This window comes from Tursiops truncatus, chromosome 3, assembly GCF_011762595.2.
Source record: "Tursiops truncatus isolate mTurTru1 chromosome 3, mTurTru1.mat.Y, whole genome shotgun sequence".
Classification (NCBI taxonomy): Eukaryota; Metazoa; Chordata; class Mammalia; order Artiodactyla; family Delphinidae; genus Tursiops; species Tursiops truncatus.
The window spans coordinates 105,110,769-105,132,002 of NC_047036.1; the positions used below are offsets into that span (position 1 = coordinate 105,110,769).

A 21,234-nucleotide genomic window follows, 5' to 3' on the forward strand; every position below is an offset into this window, starting at 1 on the left:
GAGATGGCAAACAATATTATTCCTATCTTACAGATGGAATATTGAGACTTAGGAAGAATAAGTGACCTATACAAGGTCCCATGACTGCTCAAGTAGCATTAGGGCACTCCTGGACCTAAACAGGACTTCTGATTGCAAATTCTTTATATTCCTCCATTGCACTCTATTCATTGATTTATTTAGTGTACATTATTGAGCACCGACTTTCAGGAACTGTTTTAAGTGCAGCACGTAAGGTTAAGAAAGTGGATAATCTTTGGTTTTCCATTAAAAAAAAGAATGTGTAATACATGAACTTTGGGGGGGAAATCAGTATGGTAGCTGCCACCGTGCTCTCTCTCTTTCTTGATGCAACCGCTATTATTTGGAAATCTTTGAAAATACATAGGATAAGTCTCCTGTTTCCGGAGCAAGGTCCTTCCTGGAGGCGGGGACTGGACTGGACGACCCGGGCTGGTTCATCGTCATCCCCGCGGGCGGCCACGGCACAGAGTAAGTGAGCTACACCCGGTAACAAGGGTTCCATTCTCGCGTACGGAGGTTGCGGCGTGGAAAGTTGGGCAGCTCTGCTGCAGAATGCTCCTAGAGCTGGGCAGCACCCACCCCTGCGGGCAGGCGGATCTTTGGCCCCAAGTACTCCAGCAGGTTAAATTTGCGGCCGCGGGTCGGGGCTCCGGGCGAGCGAGACGGGGCGTGGCGCGGGGCGGGGCGGCGCGCGGCCGACGTGGCAGCGCAGGGAAGTGCACCTACGGTGGCCATCTTGGAGGCGGGGGCGTGCGCGGCGAGCGGCTTCCTGCATCTTGCTCGTCTTCTCGTAGTCGTAGTCCTACAGCTCAGCCTCCGTAGTCCCCGCTTTTCACTGCCACGCAGACACTCTCTCCGGCCCGCAGGTGAGCGTCAGCCTGGCAGTAACGCGGGTGCATGCGGGCGGCCGGACGGGACGCGGGCTCCCAAACCGGTGCCCAGGGGCGCCGTGGTGCGAGGTGGGCGGGCCGGCAGGCGCCCCGAGAGCGAGGGTAGTTTGGGAGTTACGCCGTCGTGCAGTCCGGGCGCGGGCCGTGGGTGCATGCAGGGTTCAGGGTGCGCTTCGAGAGGCAAGCTGTTCCCGCCGCGGCTTACACGGTGGGTGCGGCCCGGGGGTCTTATCCGGCACTTTGCTCCAGTTCCGGGACCGGCGCCCCGGGTTGTTTGGCTCCACCTTCCACCGCGCTGGCCGGAGGGGAGATAAGGAGGCAGGAGCCCATTGACCTTAGCTCGGCCCGGCGCGGCCTGGAGACGTGGCAGAGCTTGGGGAGAGGCCGCTACCGCCTGGGAGACTCCTAGGTCAGCAAACGGGGACGGGCAATGGGATGTAGCTTCCTTTCCCGTGGGTTCCCCCATCGGTGCCTAGCGCCGCTCCAGAGGGCTTTTGGACTGTGCTGTCTCTTTGTTCGTTCCTGGGAACTGCTTTGGGCAAGTTTGCCGGATAGCCTGTTCTGTAGATTGGCAGAATTTGTCCAATCCAAGAGAGTTTTTGTCATTCCAAGTAGTTATTTTAGGAGACAACATGTAGATTTCTGCGAACGTGACGCATTTTGGCATTCCAGTCTTTTCCCTGTACAGCTGCTATTTTGTCAGTGAACGTTTATGGAAGTTATTTTGGGATAAGAAGTGGGAATGCAGAGACAAAACTCAGACCTTCCTGTAGCAGTGCTCACTAAAGGGTAGTAGAGGTTATCTTTTGAACCGGTAATCAACAATAATAATCGCTTTTAACAAGCTTTTACATTTATCAAACCTTTTCTTGTATCTTTATAAGTAACCACCTACTTTTTTTAACTGAAGAACCAAGACACAAGCAAATTGGAAGATCAGGGTCGGTCCAGAGACTGAGGACTCAATTTTCCAAGCCATTTCCATCACTTTTTTTCCCATCACTTTTTGTTTAATGCTGATACATTAATATCCTTTTTGTGTCGAGAATGAGCACTAGAACCTTTACCAACTCTGACATTTTGCTGTTACTTTTATCACAAGAGCTTTTCTTCAGTAAAAGGTATGTTTATGCATCCAAAATTTACCCAATATTGTCATTAAGCCAATTCTCAAATAGTGTGGCTTTTAAAGACAGAAAGAAATTGACCAATTATTCCATTTTATGGGTTGTATTCATTGTACAGGTTCTTTTGCCAATGCATTAATTAATATTTATCTTTAAATATGATTTCTACTAATTACTGTGAGAATTGGTAGCATCTGTAGGAGGAAGATGAATAACCAGTAGAAAAATGAGATGAAGAAAAGAGGTAGCTTTATCAGGGGGTGATAAAGTCCCCAGAAGGCCATTCTGTCCCTGATTATCTTTGTCTGTATGTATTGAATGAAAGGATTTTGCTTCCCTGGATACGTGTTTTCTACTTACTGCCATAGATCTTTCCTCTACATTCACAACAGAACTTTTTGAAAGTGTTGTACACATTTGCTTCACCTCACACCTCAGTCCAGCTGAAATTGGCTTCTATCCCCACTCCTCCTATGGAAACGGCTCTCACTAGGTTTCATCTCCAGTTTGGCAAATCTATTGACTTTTTCATATATCATCCTATTTGTCTTTTCTGTAGCATTTGATACTGTTGCCCATTCCTATCTTGAAACACTCTTCTCTGGCTTTTGGACACCACAGCCTCCTGGTTTTCTTCCTATCTTTCTGGTCTTTCATTCTTCTCTGCAGGCTGTTTTTTTCCTCCTGGGCTCTTCCTCAAGGGTTCGTTGGGCCATCTTTTTTCTCCTGGTCTTCTCATAGAATCTCTTTTCAGCACATGGCTTTAGAGACTATCAGTAAACTGATGAAGCCCGCATTTATGTGGTTGCTGAGCTGCAGACCAAGTCACCGGTACTTGGACGTTTCAAGGAGCGTGAACTTAGCAGGTCCAGTATTAAATACTGCATAATCCCTCCTCTCCCAGGATGTCAGACATACACCTTGACCTCCTCCAGTGATCCCTGTCTCACTGAATGGCACCACCATCTCTCCAGTTGTGCAAGTCATGCCTCTCCCCCTCCTGGACCCCATATCCAGTCAGTCACTGAGTGTTAACCACCTAAACATTGCTTGAGTCTATCCACTCTCTCCATCTCCACTATCATCACCTTAGTCTGGGGCCAGATAACTCTTTCTTGTGGAGGCATCCTGTGCATTGTAGGATTTTTAGCAGTATCCCCAGCCTTTACCTACTAGATACCAGTAATACCCCCTAGTTCTGACAACCAAATATGTCTCCAGACATTGCCAAATGACCCTTGGGGGGAGAGGGGCAGAATCACCCTCCTCCACTCCCCATTTGAGAATCACTAACCTAGGACGTTATTTGAACTACTTCTATATCCTTCTTAATCGTCTCTCTGCATCTACTCTGACTGCCCTAAGGCACAAACTGCATACTGTGGTCAGAGGAATTTTTCCAAAACCCAAATATGAATGGCCAAAAGCTGGAATCAGCCTAAATGTCCTTCAACAAATAAATGGATAAGCAAACAGTGGTACAACTATAAAATGGAATACTCTTCAGCAATAAAGAACCAACCATTGATATATCCAACAATTTGGATGGATCTTAAGAGCATTCTGTGGAGTGAAAAAAGCCAATCTCAGAAAGTTGTGTGCTGTATGATTCTATTTACATAACATTCATGAAATGAGAAAATGGTAGAGAACAGTCGGTTGCCAGAGCTTATCGTTGATGAGAGGGTGTGACCAAGGAGCAGCATGTGGGAGTTTCGTTGGGGTGATGGAACAGTTCTGTGTCCTGATTGTGGTGGTAGCTACATGAGTCAGTGCATATGATGAAACTTCATAGAACTACACACACACACACACGAATGTAAAATCAGGTGAAATCCAAATAAGGTCTGTAGTTCAGTTACTCGCATTGTGCCAGTGTTAATTTCCTGGGTTTTATCACCGTAGTCTAGTTATATAGGATGCCATCATGGGCAGAAACTGGGTTTAAGGTACTCATGAAGTCTGCTCTATTTTGGCATCTTCTTGTGAATCTGAAATTTCTTTAAAAAAGTGAAAAGACCCAATGTGTCATTCCCAGTTTGAATGCCCCACAGTGAGTTTCTGTTCTTAAAAGACCCAGCTCTTTAATTTGGCTTAGACGTGTCAGCGCAGTCTGAGTTCTTCTCCATGTCTCCGGTCCTCATTATTCCTTTCTGCTGCATGAGTTTTCTTGAATGTGTCAGTGTCCCTCAACCTTCCAGGGCCTTTATACCTTCTCTGTATTCACTTTTTCTGGCATGTGCCCTCTTTAGCTCCTTTCCCTTGCCTAATTAAATTCTGATCGTCCCTCAGATCTCAGCTTATATGTGACTTCCTTGGGGAAACCTTTTCTGTCCACAAGTCAAAACCGTATTCCCAGCGAGCAGAGTTGTTCTTGCTCTCAGAGCACATCGTTCAGGCTATAGTTCATTGTTATGTTGCTGTCATTGTTTGACTGTCTCCCGGACCGGACTTTAAGTATCCCGTTTGTTTTGCTTACACTGTATTTCCAGAGGCATCAGTACAGTGCTTGGCAAGTGGTTGACCGTTACTGAATATTTGTTAAATGAGTAAAAACTTCAAAAACTTAATTCGGTAGGTTTAGAAGTTTTGATTTTATACTTGAGGCAGGCTTGAAAATTTGTAATTTTTAAGGTAGTTTTCCCACATTTTGTAACCCATTTTTGACTGTTAGGTCAAAATGCTATCTAGTGGCATTTTTGCTACAGTTAAAATTTCTAAAACCCAAGACATATCATTTAGCCATTATGGGGCACATTTTAGAGTGTAGACTAAGAAAACCTGGGAATCGAACACAGTAAAAAATTTTTTTTTACTGTTAACAGGAGTAGCCCTCATACACTGCTTAATGAGAGAGGAAGTGTTTCAAGAATACTTTAAATAACTTATTTTTATTTTAAAAGTAATAGTGACTGGAATCTAGATATAAATCTACCATGCATCCATGTGGCAGAAATTAAGTTAATTTACTATTTGAAATATATTGGGTAATTAATTACTTAGTTAACGTAAAATTATTTCTCAGTAATGGATTAAGTGTGTGAAAATGTCTCAGATTGTTTGCACGCTAAATATTCTCACAGACTATTAGGAATTTTGACAAACCCTTCACCTGGAGATAAGTGGCATTATAAACAGTAAAGACAGACATCTGTCTGTTGATTATTTTAAAAAACTATTCTCTAACTATACAAGGTTTAAAAATATAGTTTTTATTACTGTGTAATATTTATTATATTTTTACAGTTTTACCGTAATTGAAGAAAAATGATGGAAGAGAGTGGAATAGAGACAACACCACCTGGGACTCCTCCACCAAGTTCAGCAGGACTGGCTGTCGCTGCCACAGCGGCACAGCCGTCTTCCCCCCCAGCCCCTTTAGGTACGTGCAGTTGTCTAGCATCAGTATGTTTTGAGGTTAGTCAAGATACTGTTATCTTTTCTCAGAGTCATTTAAAAAAGGCATAGAGGCATACCTCAGAGATACTGTGAGTTCAGTTCCAGACCAGTACAATAAAGTGAATATTGCAATAAAGTGAGTCACATGAATTTTTTTGTTTCCCAGTGCATATAAAAACTATGGTTACACTATACTGTAGTCTGTTAAGCGTGCAATATATTATGTCAAAAAAAAGAATGTACGTACCTTAAGTAAAAACTTTGCTAAAGTATTGCTTAAAAATGCTGATCATCATCTGAGCTTTTAGCAAGTTGTCATCTTTTTGCATTAGTAACATCAAAGATCACAGATCACCATAACAAATATAATAATAATGAAAAAGTTTGAAATGTGAGCGTTACTAAAATGTCACACAGAGACACGAAGAACAAATGCTGTTGGGAAAAATGGTGCCGATAGACTTGCTTCACACAAGGGTTGCCACAACCCTTCAATTTGTAAAGTGGAGCAAAATAAAATGAGATGTGCCTGTATATTAAAAATTCTGTAATCTTTGCCAGGATGAAGGGAGATAGCCTTTTTTAATTTAAGCCCAAAGACAGAAAACATATATGTTTTGCTTTATCCTAACTTTCGTTTTTTATGTTCATACTGACTAGAAATCTTCTTTGTTATGACAGATATCCTAAAAAGTATGTGTTAGCTTTGTCTAATGTTCTGTGACTTTGTGGTGATTAACCTTCTGACCAAAGTTTGAGCCTTAAATTGTGAGGTTTTATGCTCATATCAGCAGGGATGAAAAACGGCTTTATTTTATTAAAAGCACATCAAAACAAACAAAAACACAAAGGTCTGCAATACCATAACTTAATTTTACATATCTGCTGCTTTTACTGATGGGAGTTGAAAGTCATTTGCACTCAGTCATAGTCATATATTTCACATCACACATTTAAAAATAACTCTTGGGATAGGGTCTGTTAAATTTTAAAATTTTCCAAGAAGACAGTAATGAGACACTTTGAAAACTAAGTGAAAAACATTTCACTGACGCACTTTTTCCTGCCCTCCTTTTTCTAGCTGCGGCCAGCGCTTTCTCTTCTCCAAGCGTGTCCTCTGTGCAGCCCCCGCCGCCACACACTTTCTCCACCCCTCAGCAGTCCCTGCCTCCTGTGAGGCCTTCGCCACCCTTGCCCTTTGTGCCTCCTTCACCGGTTCCTTCTGGTCCTCCACTCATTACCTCTTTACCACCTCATGTTTCTCCACCAACTGCTGCTGCCTTCAGTAACCCTCCTTTATCCCACTTCCCACCTTCCACTTCTGCCCCAAACACTCTCTTATCTGCCCCCGCTTCGGGTCCTCCCACATCAGGATTCTCTGTCGGCTCAGCCTATGACATTACACGAGGACATGCAGGAAGAGCTCCCCAGACACCCCTGATGCCGTCTTTTTCTGCACCTCCGGTGACAGGTAATTCTCTCTCTCACTGATACTTTGAAACAAGTGGTTATGGTGAATGTTTTATTTTTTTTTAAAACAGCTTTATTAAGGTATAATTCACATACAATTCAACCCTTTCATGTGTACAGATTAATAGTTGTTACTGTTTTTATCGAGTTGTGCAGCCATCACCAAAATCAATTTTAGAACCTTTTAATCAACCCCAAAGAAACCCCATACCTATTAGCTGTCACTCCCTACTTCCTCCCAATCCTCATGGCCCTCAGAACCACTAATCTACTTTCTGTTTCTATGAATTTGCTTATTTTGAACAGTTCATATAAATGGACTCATAATATGTGTCTTTTGTGACTTAGTGTAATATTTTCAAGATTCATCCATGTTGTAGCATGTGTCAGAACTTCCCTTTTAAGACTGAATAATATTCCATTGTATGGATATACCACGTTGTGTTTATGCATTTCATCAGTTGATAAACTGTTGGGTTGTTTGCACTTTTTGCCTATTGTGAATACTGATTCTGTGAACCTTTGTGTGCAGGGTTTTATGTGAACATGTTTTCATTTCTCTTGGGTTTATACCTAGGTGCAGAATTGCTGACTTTTTTTTTCCTGGAGGGTTTTTTTTTTTTAACTGAAGTATAGTTGCTTTATAACATTGTGTTAGTTTCAGGTGTACAGCATAGTTATTCAGTTATACATATATCTATATTCTTTTTCAGATTCTCTTCCATTATAGGTTATTACAAGATATTGTGTAGAGTTCCATGTGCTATACAGTAGGTCCTTGTTGTTTATCTGTTTTATATATAGTAGTGTGTATCTGTTAATCCCAAACTCCTAATTTACCCACCTCCTGCTCCTTTGATAACCATAAGGTTTTTTTGTATGTCTGTGAGTCTATTTCTGTTTTGTAAATAAGTTCATTTGCACCGTTTTTTAGATTCCACATATAAGTGATACCATATGATACTTGTCTTTGTCTGACTTACTTCACTTAGTATGATAATCTCTAGGTACATCCATGTTGCTGCAAATGGCAGTATTTCATTCTTTTTTATGGCTGAGTGACGTTCCATTGTATATGTGTGTGTGTATATATATATATATATATATCTCCATTCATTTGTCGATGGACATTCAGGTTGCTTCCATGTCTTGGCTGTTTTAAATAGTGCTGTGCTGTGAACACTGGGGTGCATGTCAGAATTGCTGACTTTTGAACAACTACCAGACTATTTTCCAAAGCAGCTGCACCGTTTTACTTTCTCACCAGCAGTGTATGAGGGGTCCTGTTACTGTGCATGAATGTTTCATTCCCTTTTCCTTGATCTCCAGAGCTTCCTGTTTTCATTTAAATTATTAAAATAAAGCTGATGTTACTTAATATATGATTTTTATATGATATAAAACTTAGTACATGATTAGTATGTGGAATGTCAGACAGAATTCGAAACTTTTGTCCTAACATTTTGTGCAGTTATAGAGAAACATCAAGGTGAAGTCTGAGAGTTTTTTTCAAAGTTTTACTTAAAAAATTATTAGGACTGAATGGTCCAGGGAGTAGTTTTATTTAGCCAGGTAAAAGTTCAAAAACAAATAAGTGTATGTGCCATGAGTTGGTGGAATTGGACTATTTTATTTTCTAGGTCAGTTACACCTACTTTTTCGACTTCCCAGGAATGGTTATTGGAAATCAATATCAAAACTTCATCCTGTCATATTCTGCCTATTGTTTCTCATTTTAGGAAAAGAAACAATTTTGTTGTGATTTTATAATCCAACTTGGCTTGTCTACCTTAACAAATAAAAATTTTTCGAGAGTACAAGTATGACACCCATGTGTATGTGATTTTTTTTTGAGTTAAAATAGGGTATGTGGATATGTTTACTAATTTTTACATGCTTTTTGTATGATGGGCTTGAGTGCTCATATCAGCTATTTTTATGCTTTAAAGAGATTCGGACTGTAGCTGTCTGCATCCAAGTGCTCATAGGGCAAACACGAAGTACTTTTGGATGTATATTTTCTGTCCATTTTCAGGGCACTTGGTGTAAGCTTATGAAGAGGGAAAGAAATTTCTTCTTTGGAATTTTGTATATTTTATAAAGGTTTAGGTGATTCTTTGAGCTCATATCTCAGTGTTGAAATGCCTGAGTATATAGTTACATTATTAAAGCTGTTTTGAACTACTCATCTCATATGTTGTATCTTCTTTTTATAGGAAATAGTTTATGGAATAAATTACATATATTAACATTTTTGCCATTAACTAGGTATTCTGCCAACTCCCATTACTCAGCAAGCTGGTTTGACGTCTCTGGCACAGGGAACTGGAACCGCATCAGCCATAACTTTTCCAGAGCAGCAAGAAGATCCTAGAATTGGTAGAGGGCAGGATGAAGCATCTGCTGGTGGACTCTGGGGTTTTATTAAGGTAAGGGGTGTTTACTTTAAAAATCACGTTTAATTTTTTAATTATAAAACTAACAGATATTCATTAGAGAGAATTTTGAAAATACAGAGAGGTGTAAGGAAAAATTAAAATACCTTTTATTCTTATTACACTTTTTCTATAGTTCCTCTGTCTTTTGGATGCACATATCTATGTAAATGTATCTCTTTTTTAGTGAAAAGCAAACTGGAGTAGTGACACGTGGACACAATTTTGTGTCTTTTGTTTGTCTACCTAGCGTGTATCATGAACATCTTCCCAGCTATAATTCTTCAGGCTACTTTGCCCAACATGTCATTGCATTTATTTCCCATGTTATATTTCACTTACCTGTTATTGGCATTTTCTAATTGTAATTCTTATTAATTAAATTATGATGAGCACTCTTGTATGCCAATCTTTATGTGCATCTCTGTTTTATCAGAGTTAATTCTTGGTAAATGTCAGTGTGGACATTTTAAAAATTACTGATACATATTGCTCTCCAGGAAGGTTATACCAAGATACACTGTCATAACATCATACATTTGCCAGCAGTGATTTTATTAATTGAAGTGTAGTATTTTCTAATTTGATAGGCAAAAAATAATACCTTGTTTAAATTTGCATTTCTTTGTTACTCAATTTGAACTTTATTTAATGTGATTTTTGGCTATTTGTATTTTTATTTCATGAAGTCTATATTCATGTTCTTTGCTCAGTTTTGAATTGGGATGATTTTCTTTTTTAATGAATTGATAAGAACTCTTAATGTAAGAAGAATATTTTATTATATGCTATCATATGTTGCAGTAGCCTCCATTTTTATCTTACATTTCAACTTTATTATGCTTTATTGACACAAAGCCTTCTAAATTTGGGGGAGTCACTTCTATCAATTTTTTTTCCAATTTTTTTAAATGTTAAAAATCACATTTACCTACTATATTATATGATGTTTTTTTATGATTTCTTCTAATTTTCTTGTGGTTTCATTTTTTTTACTTACCAAGTTGATATAGCTGATACTTACTTTACTATATTATATGAGGTAGAAATCAAACTTAATTTTTTTCCAACCACTTAATCGACTGTTCCAAAATCATATCCCAGTGATTTGATATGTTACCTTTACCTTAGTTACTAAATTGTGTGTTAACCTCAGTTTCTGCACTCTGTATTTTATTTCACTGCTTTGCCTGTCCTTGCAACAGTACCACACTATTTTAATTATTGTAACTGTTTATTTATTACACTAATATTTATTGAAAGCCTACTCTGCTGAGGTGGGGATGAAGAGTATTCATAGATGAGTCAGATAGAAAAGTCAGTTCTGAGTCTGTGCATTCATAAAGGCAGATCAGCATTTGGTTGTGTAAGTTTGCTGTTTTCAAAATTTTTCTTTGCTGGTCTTTTCTATTTATTTTTCTTAATGAATTTTAGAATCGCTTTGTCAAGTTCCCCTCAATATTCTGAGGGTTTGGCTGCAATTTAATTACATGTTAAACATATTTTTAAATTGGTAGCTGGTTAAACTGATTTACAGCGTTTGAGTTTTATGTATCAGAAAGATGGCATTTTTCTAAGCTTGCTTCTTTATATCACTTTGTGCTTTTTAAGGGTCTTCTTTATGTAGAGACTGTCACTTCTTTTCCTCGTTAAGAGCATGTGTCAGCATGTCAGTTACCAGTTGTAATACTCAGTTCAACCCTACAGATCTTGTAAATAATTCTTCTAATATTCAGCATAAGATGGGTGGACAGTCTTAAATATCAGTGTTATGAACTCATCTGTTTTTCTGAATCTCCTTAGTTTAGTAGTAGGTTGGGACAGGTGGAATCATGGCCTGTTAGCCAGATGCCATCTCTAAGTCTCTTTGACTGTGGAAGAAGCATAGATGGAAGGAAATACTCAGATCTGGTTCCTTCTGTCTAATAGTGTGGTTTTAGGAATTCAGAGGACTAGGTCTGGCTTTATTAAAAGGGAGAATTTGGGAACAAAACAAATAGGAAGTAGGAAAAAAGAAACTTTCATAGAACAGAGTATTATATATTAAGGTAATAAGTAACTCTGGGAAATAAAGATAAGAAATGTTTTTACTGTTTTTATTTTTATATTAGGGAACAAAATATGAGTCTTCAGAGACATCCAATTGCAGTCTTTATTTGGGACCTTGATGGACAAGTTTTGCCTAGTCTTTTATATAGATAAATAAATAGTAATGAAATGAAATAAAAATATAGGTATACATAGAAATGAAATAAACATATATACATACACACATACATATATATACAGTAAACATACTTCCCAGGCCAGTGTTGCTCGAAGTGGGGTCAGTAGATTGCTGTCAATCTATGATGAGATGAGAAGAGAAATTGAGAGGAAGCATTTTGAAATTTCATAGCAATTTGACATTGCCATAACCTTAGTGTTCTTATATTTTACAAAAGTATAGGTCTGCGATGCATTGGAAACTTAAAAAAAATTTTTTTTTTCCTCACCATCCGGTAATCATGGTGTTCTTTGCTTAGAATGAGTATTTACATGTGAATTTGTTCTGTGCAGGGTGTGGCTGGGAACCCTATGGTGAAATCTGTGCTTGATAAAACAAAACATTCAGTAGAAAGTATGATTACAACGCTGGACCCTGGCATGGCTCCATATATCAGTATGTACATAAAATAGAGCAGCATCTGCCATATAAAGTATGTGCTCATGTCAGCCACTGGGTGTAATCCCACAGGTCTTGTAATTAGTGAAAATCCTCCTATATTCTTACATTGATTGTCAGTCTTGGTTTTGATACTTTTAATTCATCTTTTTCTTAGTCACCACTAAATAAATTTTGAAAACTTCCCAGAATGAACTTTGGAGGAGTAAAAATGATTTGAATTATTAGTATACTTACTGATTTTAATTATGAATATGGTTAGTGTTGCTTTATAAGAATTTTACCATTCATTGTTGACATTTGAAGTGTTGCTTTGTTCATATTTGGTTTTGACATTTCTCCAGTTATCTATCTTAATTAAATGTGTTCATGTGTAACTCAGGAATAAAATTTTTATAGGCTGTTAATCTATTTACTAATAATATGTCATTACTAGATTTGTTGGGAAAGCTACTTTATTGAATCCTCATTACCAATAATCCTCCAGACGGTTAACTGGAGGATTAATTTTTTATGTACATATCCAGTAAGTGAAATAACATAATCTTTTAGCAGGATTTGTGACCAATTATTAGTAATTCTGGTGAAGATAACAATTTAGTGGCCAAAGCTATGCACCACGTACTTGAACAGAGATTTTTCAGCAGCAATAAAAAGTCAGTAGCTTTCATAAGTCTTGAGTCTGTTGGTAATTGTCTAGTAAATGTCAAAGGGCAAGACCTAATAATGATAAGCACCATTTATTAAATGCTTGATCTGCCAGATACTAATTCCCGTAAGAGCTCTGCAAGCTAGGTGTTATTTTTCTCAAGTTTTAGATGAGGAACTTGTGTTCAGAGAGCTTTATTATTATCCTAGGTTACACAACGTGGTGGAGCTAACACTTAGCTTCTTTGCTTCCCTTTAAGTGGAAAATTGAATCAAAGAATTAACTCAGCTGAATTGTTCTCTGTGTTTGTAATTGCCAGGGTTTAGAAATTGGACCCTACCATATATACCGATTTCATATATTCATAATAATCAAGTTTGACATAATTAATGCAGTATATATTTTCTTCTCTTCACAAGCTCTTATTTTTAGTGAGAAAAAGAAAGGAATTAGTATTTTTGGAGCTCTTGTTGTTTTAATGGGTACTGTGTTAGATGGTGAAATCAATTACCTTACTTAATCCTTAGAGCAAGCCCTGTGAGGTGGCAGGAACTTTTCTGTGAGGAAACAAGCTCAGTGACTTCCCCAAGGTACCGAAACTAGTTAGTGATAAAATCAGGACTCAAACCAAAGACTTTTCTCAGGCCAGTACTCTGCGTGACATCCAGAAAAAGGAAAATAAAACGGGGAGAGAAAGGTACAAAATAAAATTTCTATTATTAGAAGATATAATAACATATAATCTTCATCACCTATAAAAAGCAGTAATACTGAGTGTGAAAAAGCTATTGACAAGCAGCAAAAACGAGACCATTTGGATCTAACAAAACTCTAGTAAAACTTACCATGTTTTTATATAAATATTTTAGAAATCACCATAACAATTTCAAATGTATCAAGAAAGCACAAGAACTATTAGAAATGGACTTTGACACAGTTTCAACATTTTTTTGATTAGCTCTCCCTTTATAATCATTAAAAGTGGCATGAGTCATCACAAAAAACCGAAAAGCTTTTTGAGCTGAAGCCTAATGGAACAGTACTTAGCTAGATAGCGTTGAGAGATATGTCCCACATGGAGAAAAAAAAAGAAAAACATATAGTCTTCCTCTTCTTTCCTATGGTAACCCTTGCTTTTAGGTTTTAATAATTTAAGAAATTCCAGTAAAGATGGGATCTGTGGAACATTGTTTCAATCAGGAAAAAAGAAATCCATAATAAAAAGCCCAGATATTTGGAAAATATTTTCAGCTGTTCCAAAAGATACTTAACTGAGGAAAAGCATTGTTTCTAGGGCAAAATATTTCACAGTACAAACAGCTTTCTGGAGAAATCTCAGAGTAAGATGCCATTAGATGACAGGGTGAAATGTGTCTGCTTGCATCAGGCAGTGTAGTGAAAAGATACAGACCTAGATTTGAGTCCTGACATCATTGCTAAGTAGCTGTGTTACCTTGGGTGAGACCTTATCAGCCTCAGTTTCCTCGGCCAATAAAAAGGTAATCTATAGCTTGCGTTGTTTTGCCAGGTTAAGAGTAATTATGTAATAAAATGTTAGTGCATGGTAGTAATTATGAGAATTTCATTATTTTAATTTGGAATTGAAATTTTCTTCTGGTCTTTGTAGAATCTGGAGGTGAACTGGACATTGTAGTGACCTCAAATAAAGAAGTAAAAGTTGCCGCTGTCCGAGATGCCTTCCAGGAGGTCTTTGGCTTAGCTGTGGTGATAGGGGAAGCTGGGCAGTCCAGCATTGCCCCACAACCAGTGGGCTATGCAGCTGGATTAAAAGTGAGTAATAGAGCATCTTTTTCGGGATATAGTAGCTGGCAGTTCATTTTTTAAAATTTCTGATGATAATCCTGTGGTCTGTATGGAGCTTTTGGGTTTTTACATACTGAAATATTGATTTGGTTTTCAATTAGACAATTCTGTAGTGTTAGGAAGATACAGTGGAGTTTTAATTTAAAGAAACCTAAAGTAGGTTTTGATTATCGGGGGAGGGGAGGAACCACATGCCAAGAGCACAGAAAGAGAGCAGTTTTAGTCCTGAAAGAGATCTTCTTAACCCAGTATTAACGTTTAAATCCATTACTGAAATTATAATATCCCTTGAATCCCGTAAGCTTTTTATTACTATCACTATTCATAATACTTTACACTTTATGTATTTCTTCATGGTTTATGGGATTCTCATATATTTGGAAGTTTCCAGAGTAGTAATGGGGTTCTAGTAAGCAGGTTGTAAATACACCTGACAAAGTCCCCCTTTTCCCTTGTATTTTCCGTTACGGAAAAACCCGAACGAACTTTTTGGCCAAGCCAGTACTTGATGAGGGGACTCGGCGCTCATCCAGAAAATTTTCTTAACTTACTTTCTTTGAGTCTTCCCTTTCCCTGTCCTTTTAACTACCTTGCCTTAGAGACCTGACTAGCTGGCATATTATAGGCACAAAGCCTGTATATAACCAGAGTGTGCCAAGGTCTCATCAGCATATAGAGACCTATTAAATTACATTACCAGTAGTAATGCACTTACCAAAGGAAGACACTGCCATAGTTTTTGGTCGTGAGGGAAGAAGACCTTGTGATTAAGTCTATAGATACCTATATAATCCCTACGTAATAGTGGCAGATAATAGAATGGCTTATTTTGAAAACAAATTTCACACACTTGCATACTCACACCACCACTTGAATATTGTACACTTTGTCTTCTGGACTGTTACCATTAAAAAATTTGTCACATACACAAGCCAATCCCATTACCATAGTAGACCTGGCCCCCTCTTGCGTGCTAAGTGCTAAAGTTCCAAGAGTTCTGCCCTCCCTCTCATACACTTTTTACCATCAGTCTACAAACACGCAAAAACAAATGAACAGTTCATCAGCATGTAAACCTGCTCCCACCTTAAAAAACAAAAAGAAACTAAAGAAAACCTTAACAAATTTTTTTACCTTACTTTCCCCATCACCTCCAACCCTAGGTTTTCACTTCGTTTTGCAGCAAAACTTGCAGAGAGTTGCCAAGAGTTTTATCTCTAGTTCTTGTCTTCAGTCTTTTACACCCACCCCAGCCAGGCTCTCACCCTCACCCCTCCACCGAGAATGCTTTCAAGGTCGCCAATGTTGTGCATCTTGTTTGACCTCCCACTGGCTTTGAGACTCCTCTGTAATGTCTTTTACGCTTGCCTTTGGGGATGCCACACTTGGTTTCTTCCCTGCCTCACAAATTCCTCTGTGCTTCCTTTGCTGGCTCCTTTTCTCCCCAACCTCCTGATGGTCTCCTTCCCTTCATCTACGTTCACTCAGTGATCTCAGCCAGTCCCACGGCTTTGAATACCAGCTGTGTGCTGACAGTTTCGAGTTTGTATCTCCAGCAGAGACCTCTCATGTAAACTAGGTTAATATAAAAGTTGCCTTTTTAATACCTTTACTTGAATGTCTCAAACTTATCATGTCTAGTACTCAACTGCTTTTCTTTCCTTCCAACCTGTCCCCCGCCGCAGCTTTCTCCATCTCAGTTGATGACGGCTCTGTCCTTCGGTTTTCTCAGTTGAGAAACCTTGGAGTCATCCTTGACATCTCTCGTTATCCATGTCCAGTTCATCAAGAAATCTTGTTCACTGTACCTTCAGAATACATCCAGCCTCTGACTGCTTGTCACTGTCTCCATTGCTCCCACCCTGGGTGAAGCCACCACAAAGCCTTGTTGGAATCTTGGGTTCACCTCCTAACAGGTCATCCCATTTCTACCCTTGTGGCCCTATATGTTATCCTCAACAGAGTAGCCACGGTAATTCTTTCAACACACAAGATCAAACCATTTCACTATGCTTTTCAGAACTTTATATTTCACTGAGTGTAAAATCCAAATTCCTTACCAAGGCTTCCACAGCCCCATGTGGCCTGGCTGAACTGGCCTTCTGTTCTGTTTTTTTTTTAAATTGAAGTATAGTTGATTTTCAGTGTTTCACATGTACAGCAGAGTGATTCAGTTATATCATATATATATATATATATATATACACACACACACATATATGTGTGTATATATATCCTTTCTCAGATTCTTTTGCTTTATAGGTTATTACAGGATACTGAGTATAGTTCCTTGTTGTACAACAGTAGTTCCTTGTACAACAGTTGGTCCTTGTTGTTTATCTTTTATATGTAGTAGTGTGTATCTGTTAATCTCAAATTCCTAATTTATACCCCCACCCTTTTTCCTTTGGTAACTATAAGTTTATTTTCTATGTCTGTGAGTCTATTTCTGTTTTGTAAATAAGTTCATTTGTACTATCTTTCTAGATTCCACGTATAAGTAATATCATAAAATATTTGTCTTTCTCTGATTTACTTAGTGTGATAATCTTTAGGTCCGTCCATGTCGCTGCAAATGGCATGATTTCACTCTTTTTTATGGCTGAGTAATATTCCATTGTATATACACACCACATCTTCTTTATCCATTCATCTGTCGATGGACACTTCGTTTGCTTCCATGAGCTGACTATTATAAATAGTGCTGCTATGAACAGTGGGGTGTGTGTATCTTTTTGAACTAGAGTTTTCATCTTTTCCAGGTATGTGCCCAGGAGTGGGACTGCTGGATCATATGGCAGCTCTATTTTTGATTTTTAGGAAACCTCCATGCTGTTCTCCACAGTGGCTGCACCAGCGGCCTTCTGCTTTTCTCTGGTCTTCCCCCTTGCTCACTCCATGCCAGCCACATTGGCCTCCTTGCAGGTCTTTGCGCTTGTCTGACAGGCTGCTCTCTTCTCACAGCCTTTTAACAGCTCTCTCTGAGCCACTCTTTCCTCAGTTATCTACTTGGTTGAGTCCCTGACCTCCTTCAAGTCTTCACTAAAATCTTCCCTCCACAGTGGGGCCTGTCCTGACCGCCCTGTTCAGTACTGCAGTCTGCACATACGCCCTGCACTCCTGATCTCTCTAGCCCTCCTCTGATCTTTCTCCTATAGCAGCCAGCATCTTCTGATTTACCATATAATTTACGTTGATGTTATTTTTATTTTTTAATACTTTTTTCCCACTAGAATTAAGTTCTACAAGAGCAGAGATCTTTGTTCCGTTTACAGATATAAACTTTTAGAATAGTGCTTCATGTTCTTTAAAATGAATATCTAGCAGTCCTATTGAGATATATTGGTATAAAACCCCAAACAACAGAATTTAAAGTGCTAGGGTAAACTTTTTAAATTAATAATTTATTTCCTCAAGTAAGCAGTCTAATGCAGAAGAAGTTTTCACTCTGGGATCTGTTTTGAATTTTGGTTTAACAACATGTCAGCCATATGAGAATAGAGATTTTTCCCCTTAACAGAGCTCTAGCTGCCCACCTGTTGCTATACTTTGATAGTACCTTTACCATCAAACAGTGGTCTTCAGACTTGTGTATAAGTACCTCTGGTGACATGCAAAGATTTTACAAGGTCCAGGTAGACCCAGATAGTTTTCAGGAACTCAGCTTCTCCTTCCTCAACTTCCGTATGTATGCTTTCCTAAAATTTTCTGCCTGAATACATACTTGTAATGGAGGCAACGTGCCATCTCCTTTCTCATCTCCTCTTCATAAGCTCTGACCTCTCCCATTAGAAAATAAAGATATACCGCTCACCCACTGATTGCCTTGGAACCTAAAATCCTCCAGAGTGTCATACGAAGGGACAATTCAAAATAATGTTTTAGATGTTAAGAATGCAAATGACATAATGACTCAGTAAAATCTTCTTGCAAGTCCTGTGGTTTCTATTTGTTCTCAAAAAAACTGATAGGGTTGTCATTCATAATTTCTGATGATAGATCACCACATGATTTTTGGAACATAACTCAAAATTTATGGTTTTTAAAACATGAGTCTTAAATATTTTATGTTAAATATCATTGCATAAAAGACACTTCAGATCGGTATAAACTGAACTTGAAAGGCTGATGGAGATTTTTTTCTGTTAGAAAATCTTATTTTCTGAATATTAATAGTTCAGTTTATATTGTGATTTTATTAGTATTTGACAGATTTGTTTTAGTATTGGTTTTTGCCCTTCAAATTTAGAAGTGTTCCTTTTCCACAATCTTTAATACAAGCTTAAAATTAAAGTTAATTGAAACTGATATATATAGGAAAGTGATTTGTAATTTTCCCAGCTGTTTGTTTTTTTTCAGAAGCAGTAGAGGGAACTAACAAAAAGAAAATAATGTAGAATATTAAAGTTTCAACCCAGATTTTTTTCTCCCCATCAGATTTTATTTGAAGTGAATGTCTTTTTTGACTAAACTTAAGTTTTCCTTTAAACATATGAAATTGTTTAAGGAAATAAATCAGCTGTAATTAAAGTTAGGAAGCTTCTGAAACTTCTCCAATGCCAAGTATTAATTTTACTGAAAAGCCAATTATATTTCTGACCATTGTTTTATAGCTTATAGTCAAGAAGAATGTAGTTAATATCTGTAAGAATTTTTGAAGAAGCGTGGAATTTTGATTATCTGAACCAAGTTGCTTAGTATAAGCTCTCAGAGTACAGTATAAGCTCTAGAGGCATTTCTGCATCTTACTTCAGTTCTGAGACAGTTACTTCAGTGTGGCCTCTAAACTACCTAATTTTTGGTACCCTACACTGCTGAAAAATAAAGTTTAAAATTCCCTTCTCAAAACATTGGTAGTGACTAATATCAAAGTGTCTCTGTGACGCCAAAAGATGCCACACTTAAGTAATGTTGTAGTCAGAGGAGGAAAGAGGCTGATTTACGCCCTCTTCATTTTCTCTTCTGGATTCCATAAAAACAAGCATTACACTTGTCTACCTAACTCATTATCCTATCTTTATAGGTGCTAATTAATTTCAGTTCAGTATTTTGTGAACCCTATGAAGTATAAAGCCCTGTGCTGTAGGATTGTAAAAAATGAACCAACTTAGTTTCTGTTTCCTGGGAGCACAGAATCTAGGAATATTTTGTCGTAGTGTGTAGCTGAGATAGCACCTTTGAAGAGTTGCGAATGAATCTCTAAACATCCCACTAATCCCCTAATAGTTTTTTACTGAATTAACATTTATTTAAACTTCTTTATAGTAAAAATTAGACATAACTACCTTTTGGGAGGAGGGAATTATTTTACTTTTCGGAACAGATTTACATTATCCAGTACAAAGAATTAGGTTCATCTTAGCTATTGTATTTTCTTTCAGATTCAACAGTGACCTCCTCGTGCACTATTAGATTTGGTGATGCCATATTTACACTCTTTAGATTCCTAATATTAGCCATATAGGCCTTCAGAAGCCCTTAGTTTTTCCCTTGTTCACTCTTTCATGTAGTAAGTTCTCACTGGCTGCCTGTTAGGTTAGACACTATGCTAGGTACCAGAGATACAAGAGTAAGCAAAAATACAGCTTGACTTTATTGTAGTTTAACTCATATCTTCTTTCATCTTTCATGTTTATAAGCTAATGACAGATTGGCCTACATGTTCTCATGCAGTTGTCACTTATTTATTTATCTGAAATAAATTAAGTTGTCTCTAGAAGTATCTTAGCTTTCTTCCTTTTCATTTGAAGAAGAATTGACCCCTTAATCTCATTCACTGCTTAGCTCTGCTGTTCATGATAAAAATAGGGGTATTATCCATGACTAGTTTTATTCAGAAATAGCTTTATCTTGCTTTTTGAACACATTCTCATCATATCATTCATGATCACTTTTATGAAGTGATTCAAATAGAAGTAGTAAACAACAACCTTGTCCTCATTAATCCAGCTTTTAGTTTTCTGCCATAAGTATATATTTAATTCATGATTTTGAGTTATCTATATAGTGTTCTCAGCCCCTCAATTTTGTTTCATAAATGGTACTAATTTTCTTGAATAAGCTTTGATGTAATGCATACATTTGAAGTTAAAATAACTTATTTTGGTGCAAACTTTAAAGGCTATATATAAAAGGAATCAGAAGAAAGAGAAAAAACATATTTGCTATTGATATGATTGCCTGCCTAGAAAAATTCAAGAGAGAATCAACTAAAAAACTACTAGAACTGATAAATGATTTTTATTTAGTTAGATGGCCTCTTGCCAGATCAACACTAAAAAGCACAGTTTCCTTTTATTAGTAATAACCAATTAGAACATGTAATATAAAAATTATCCATTTCATGATAGCAACCAAAATAATAATGCATATAGGAATAATTTGGAAGATGCACTGCAGACTCTTAGTACTGAGGGGAATACAGTGGGGCTTTTTCACTTTTTACTCTCTGTGCTTCTGTATTGTTTTCATGTTTACAATGAGTATATATGTGTGTTTCTGTATTGTTTTCATGTTTACAGTGAGTATATATGTGTTTGTGTATAAATGTATATGCATATTACTTATACAGTCGTAAATTAGTATGTTTAAAACCGAATAATTTAAAATAGTTTCTAATGTACACTGTTTCAGGGTGCCCAGGAACGGATAGATAGCTTGCGTCGAACTGGAGTGATCCATGAAAAACAGACTGCTGTGTCAGTAGAAAACTTCATTGCAGAATTGCTTCCTGACAAGTAAGAGGATTTTT

General features: G+C 37.7%; 1 protein-coding gene across 5 annotated transcripts in view; it reads left to right on the plus strand.

Annotated features, from left to right (window-relative positions):
- Positions 1-736: 736 nt before the first annotated feature.
- The window catches only part of PRRC1 (proline rich coiled-coil 1), a 43,678-nt gene continuing 23,180 nt past the window's right edge, over positions 737-21,234 (plus strand). Inside the window, exons 1-8 of one of the 5 annotated variants that reach the window (XM_019924341.3) lie at positions 745-890; positions 1,825-2,035; positions 5,288-5,423; positions 6,522-6,911; positions 9,179-9,339; positions 11,905-12,007; positions 14,287-14,450; positions 21,117-21,220. In XM_019924341.3, coding sequence (XP_019779900.1) covers positions 5,309-5,423; positions 6,522-6,911; positions 9,179-9,339; positions 11,905-12,007; positions 14,287-14,450; positions 21,117-21,220 — 1,037 coding nt within the window. In that variant the 5' untranslated portion in view covers positions 745-890; positions 1,825-2,035; positions 5,288-5,308. Of the gene's footprint in view, positions 891-1,163; positions 1,324-1,358; positions 2,036-5,287; positions 5,424-6,521; positions 6,912-9,178; positions 9,340-11,904; positions 12,008-14,286; positions 14,451-21,116; positions 21,221-21,234 lie in introns of those variants that run through there. The other 4 variants (XM_073802471.1, XM_019924339.3, XM_004326544.4 and 1 more) reach the window with 4 other exon arrangements.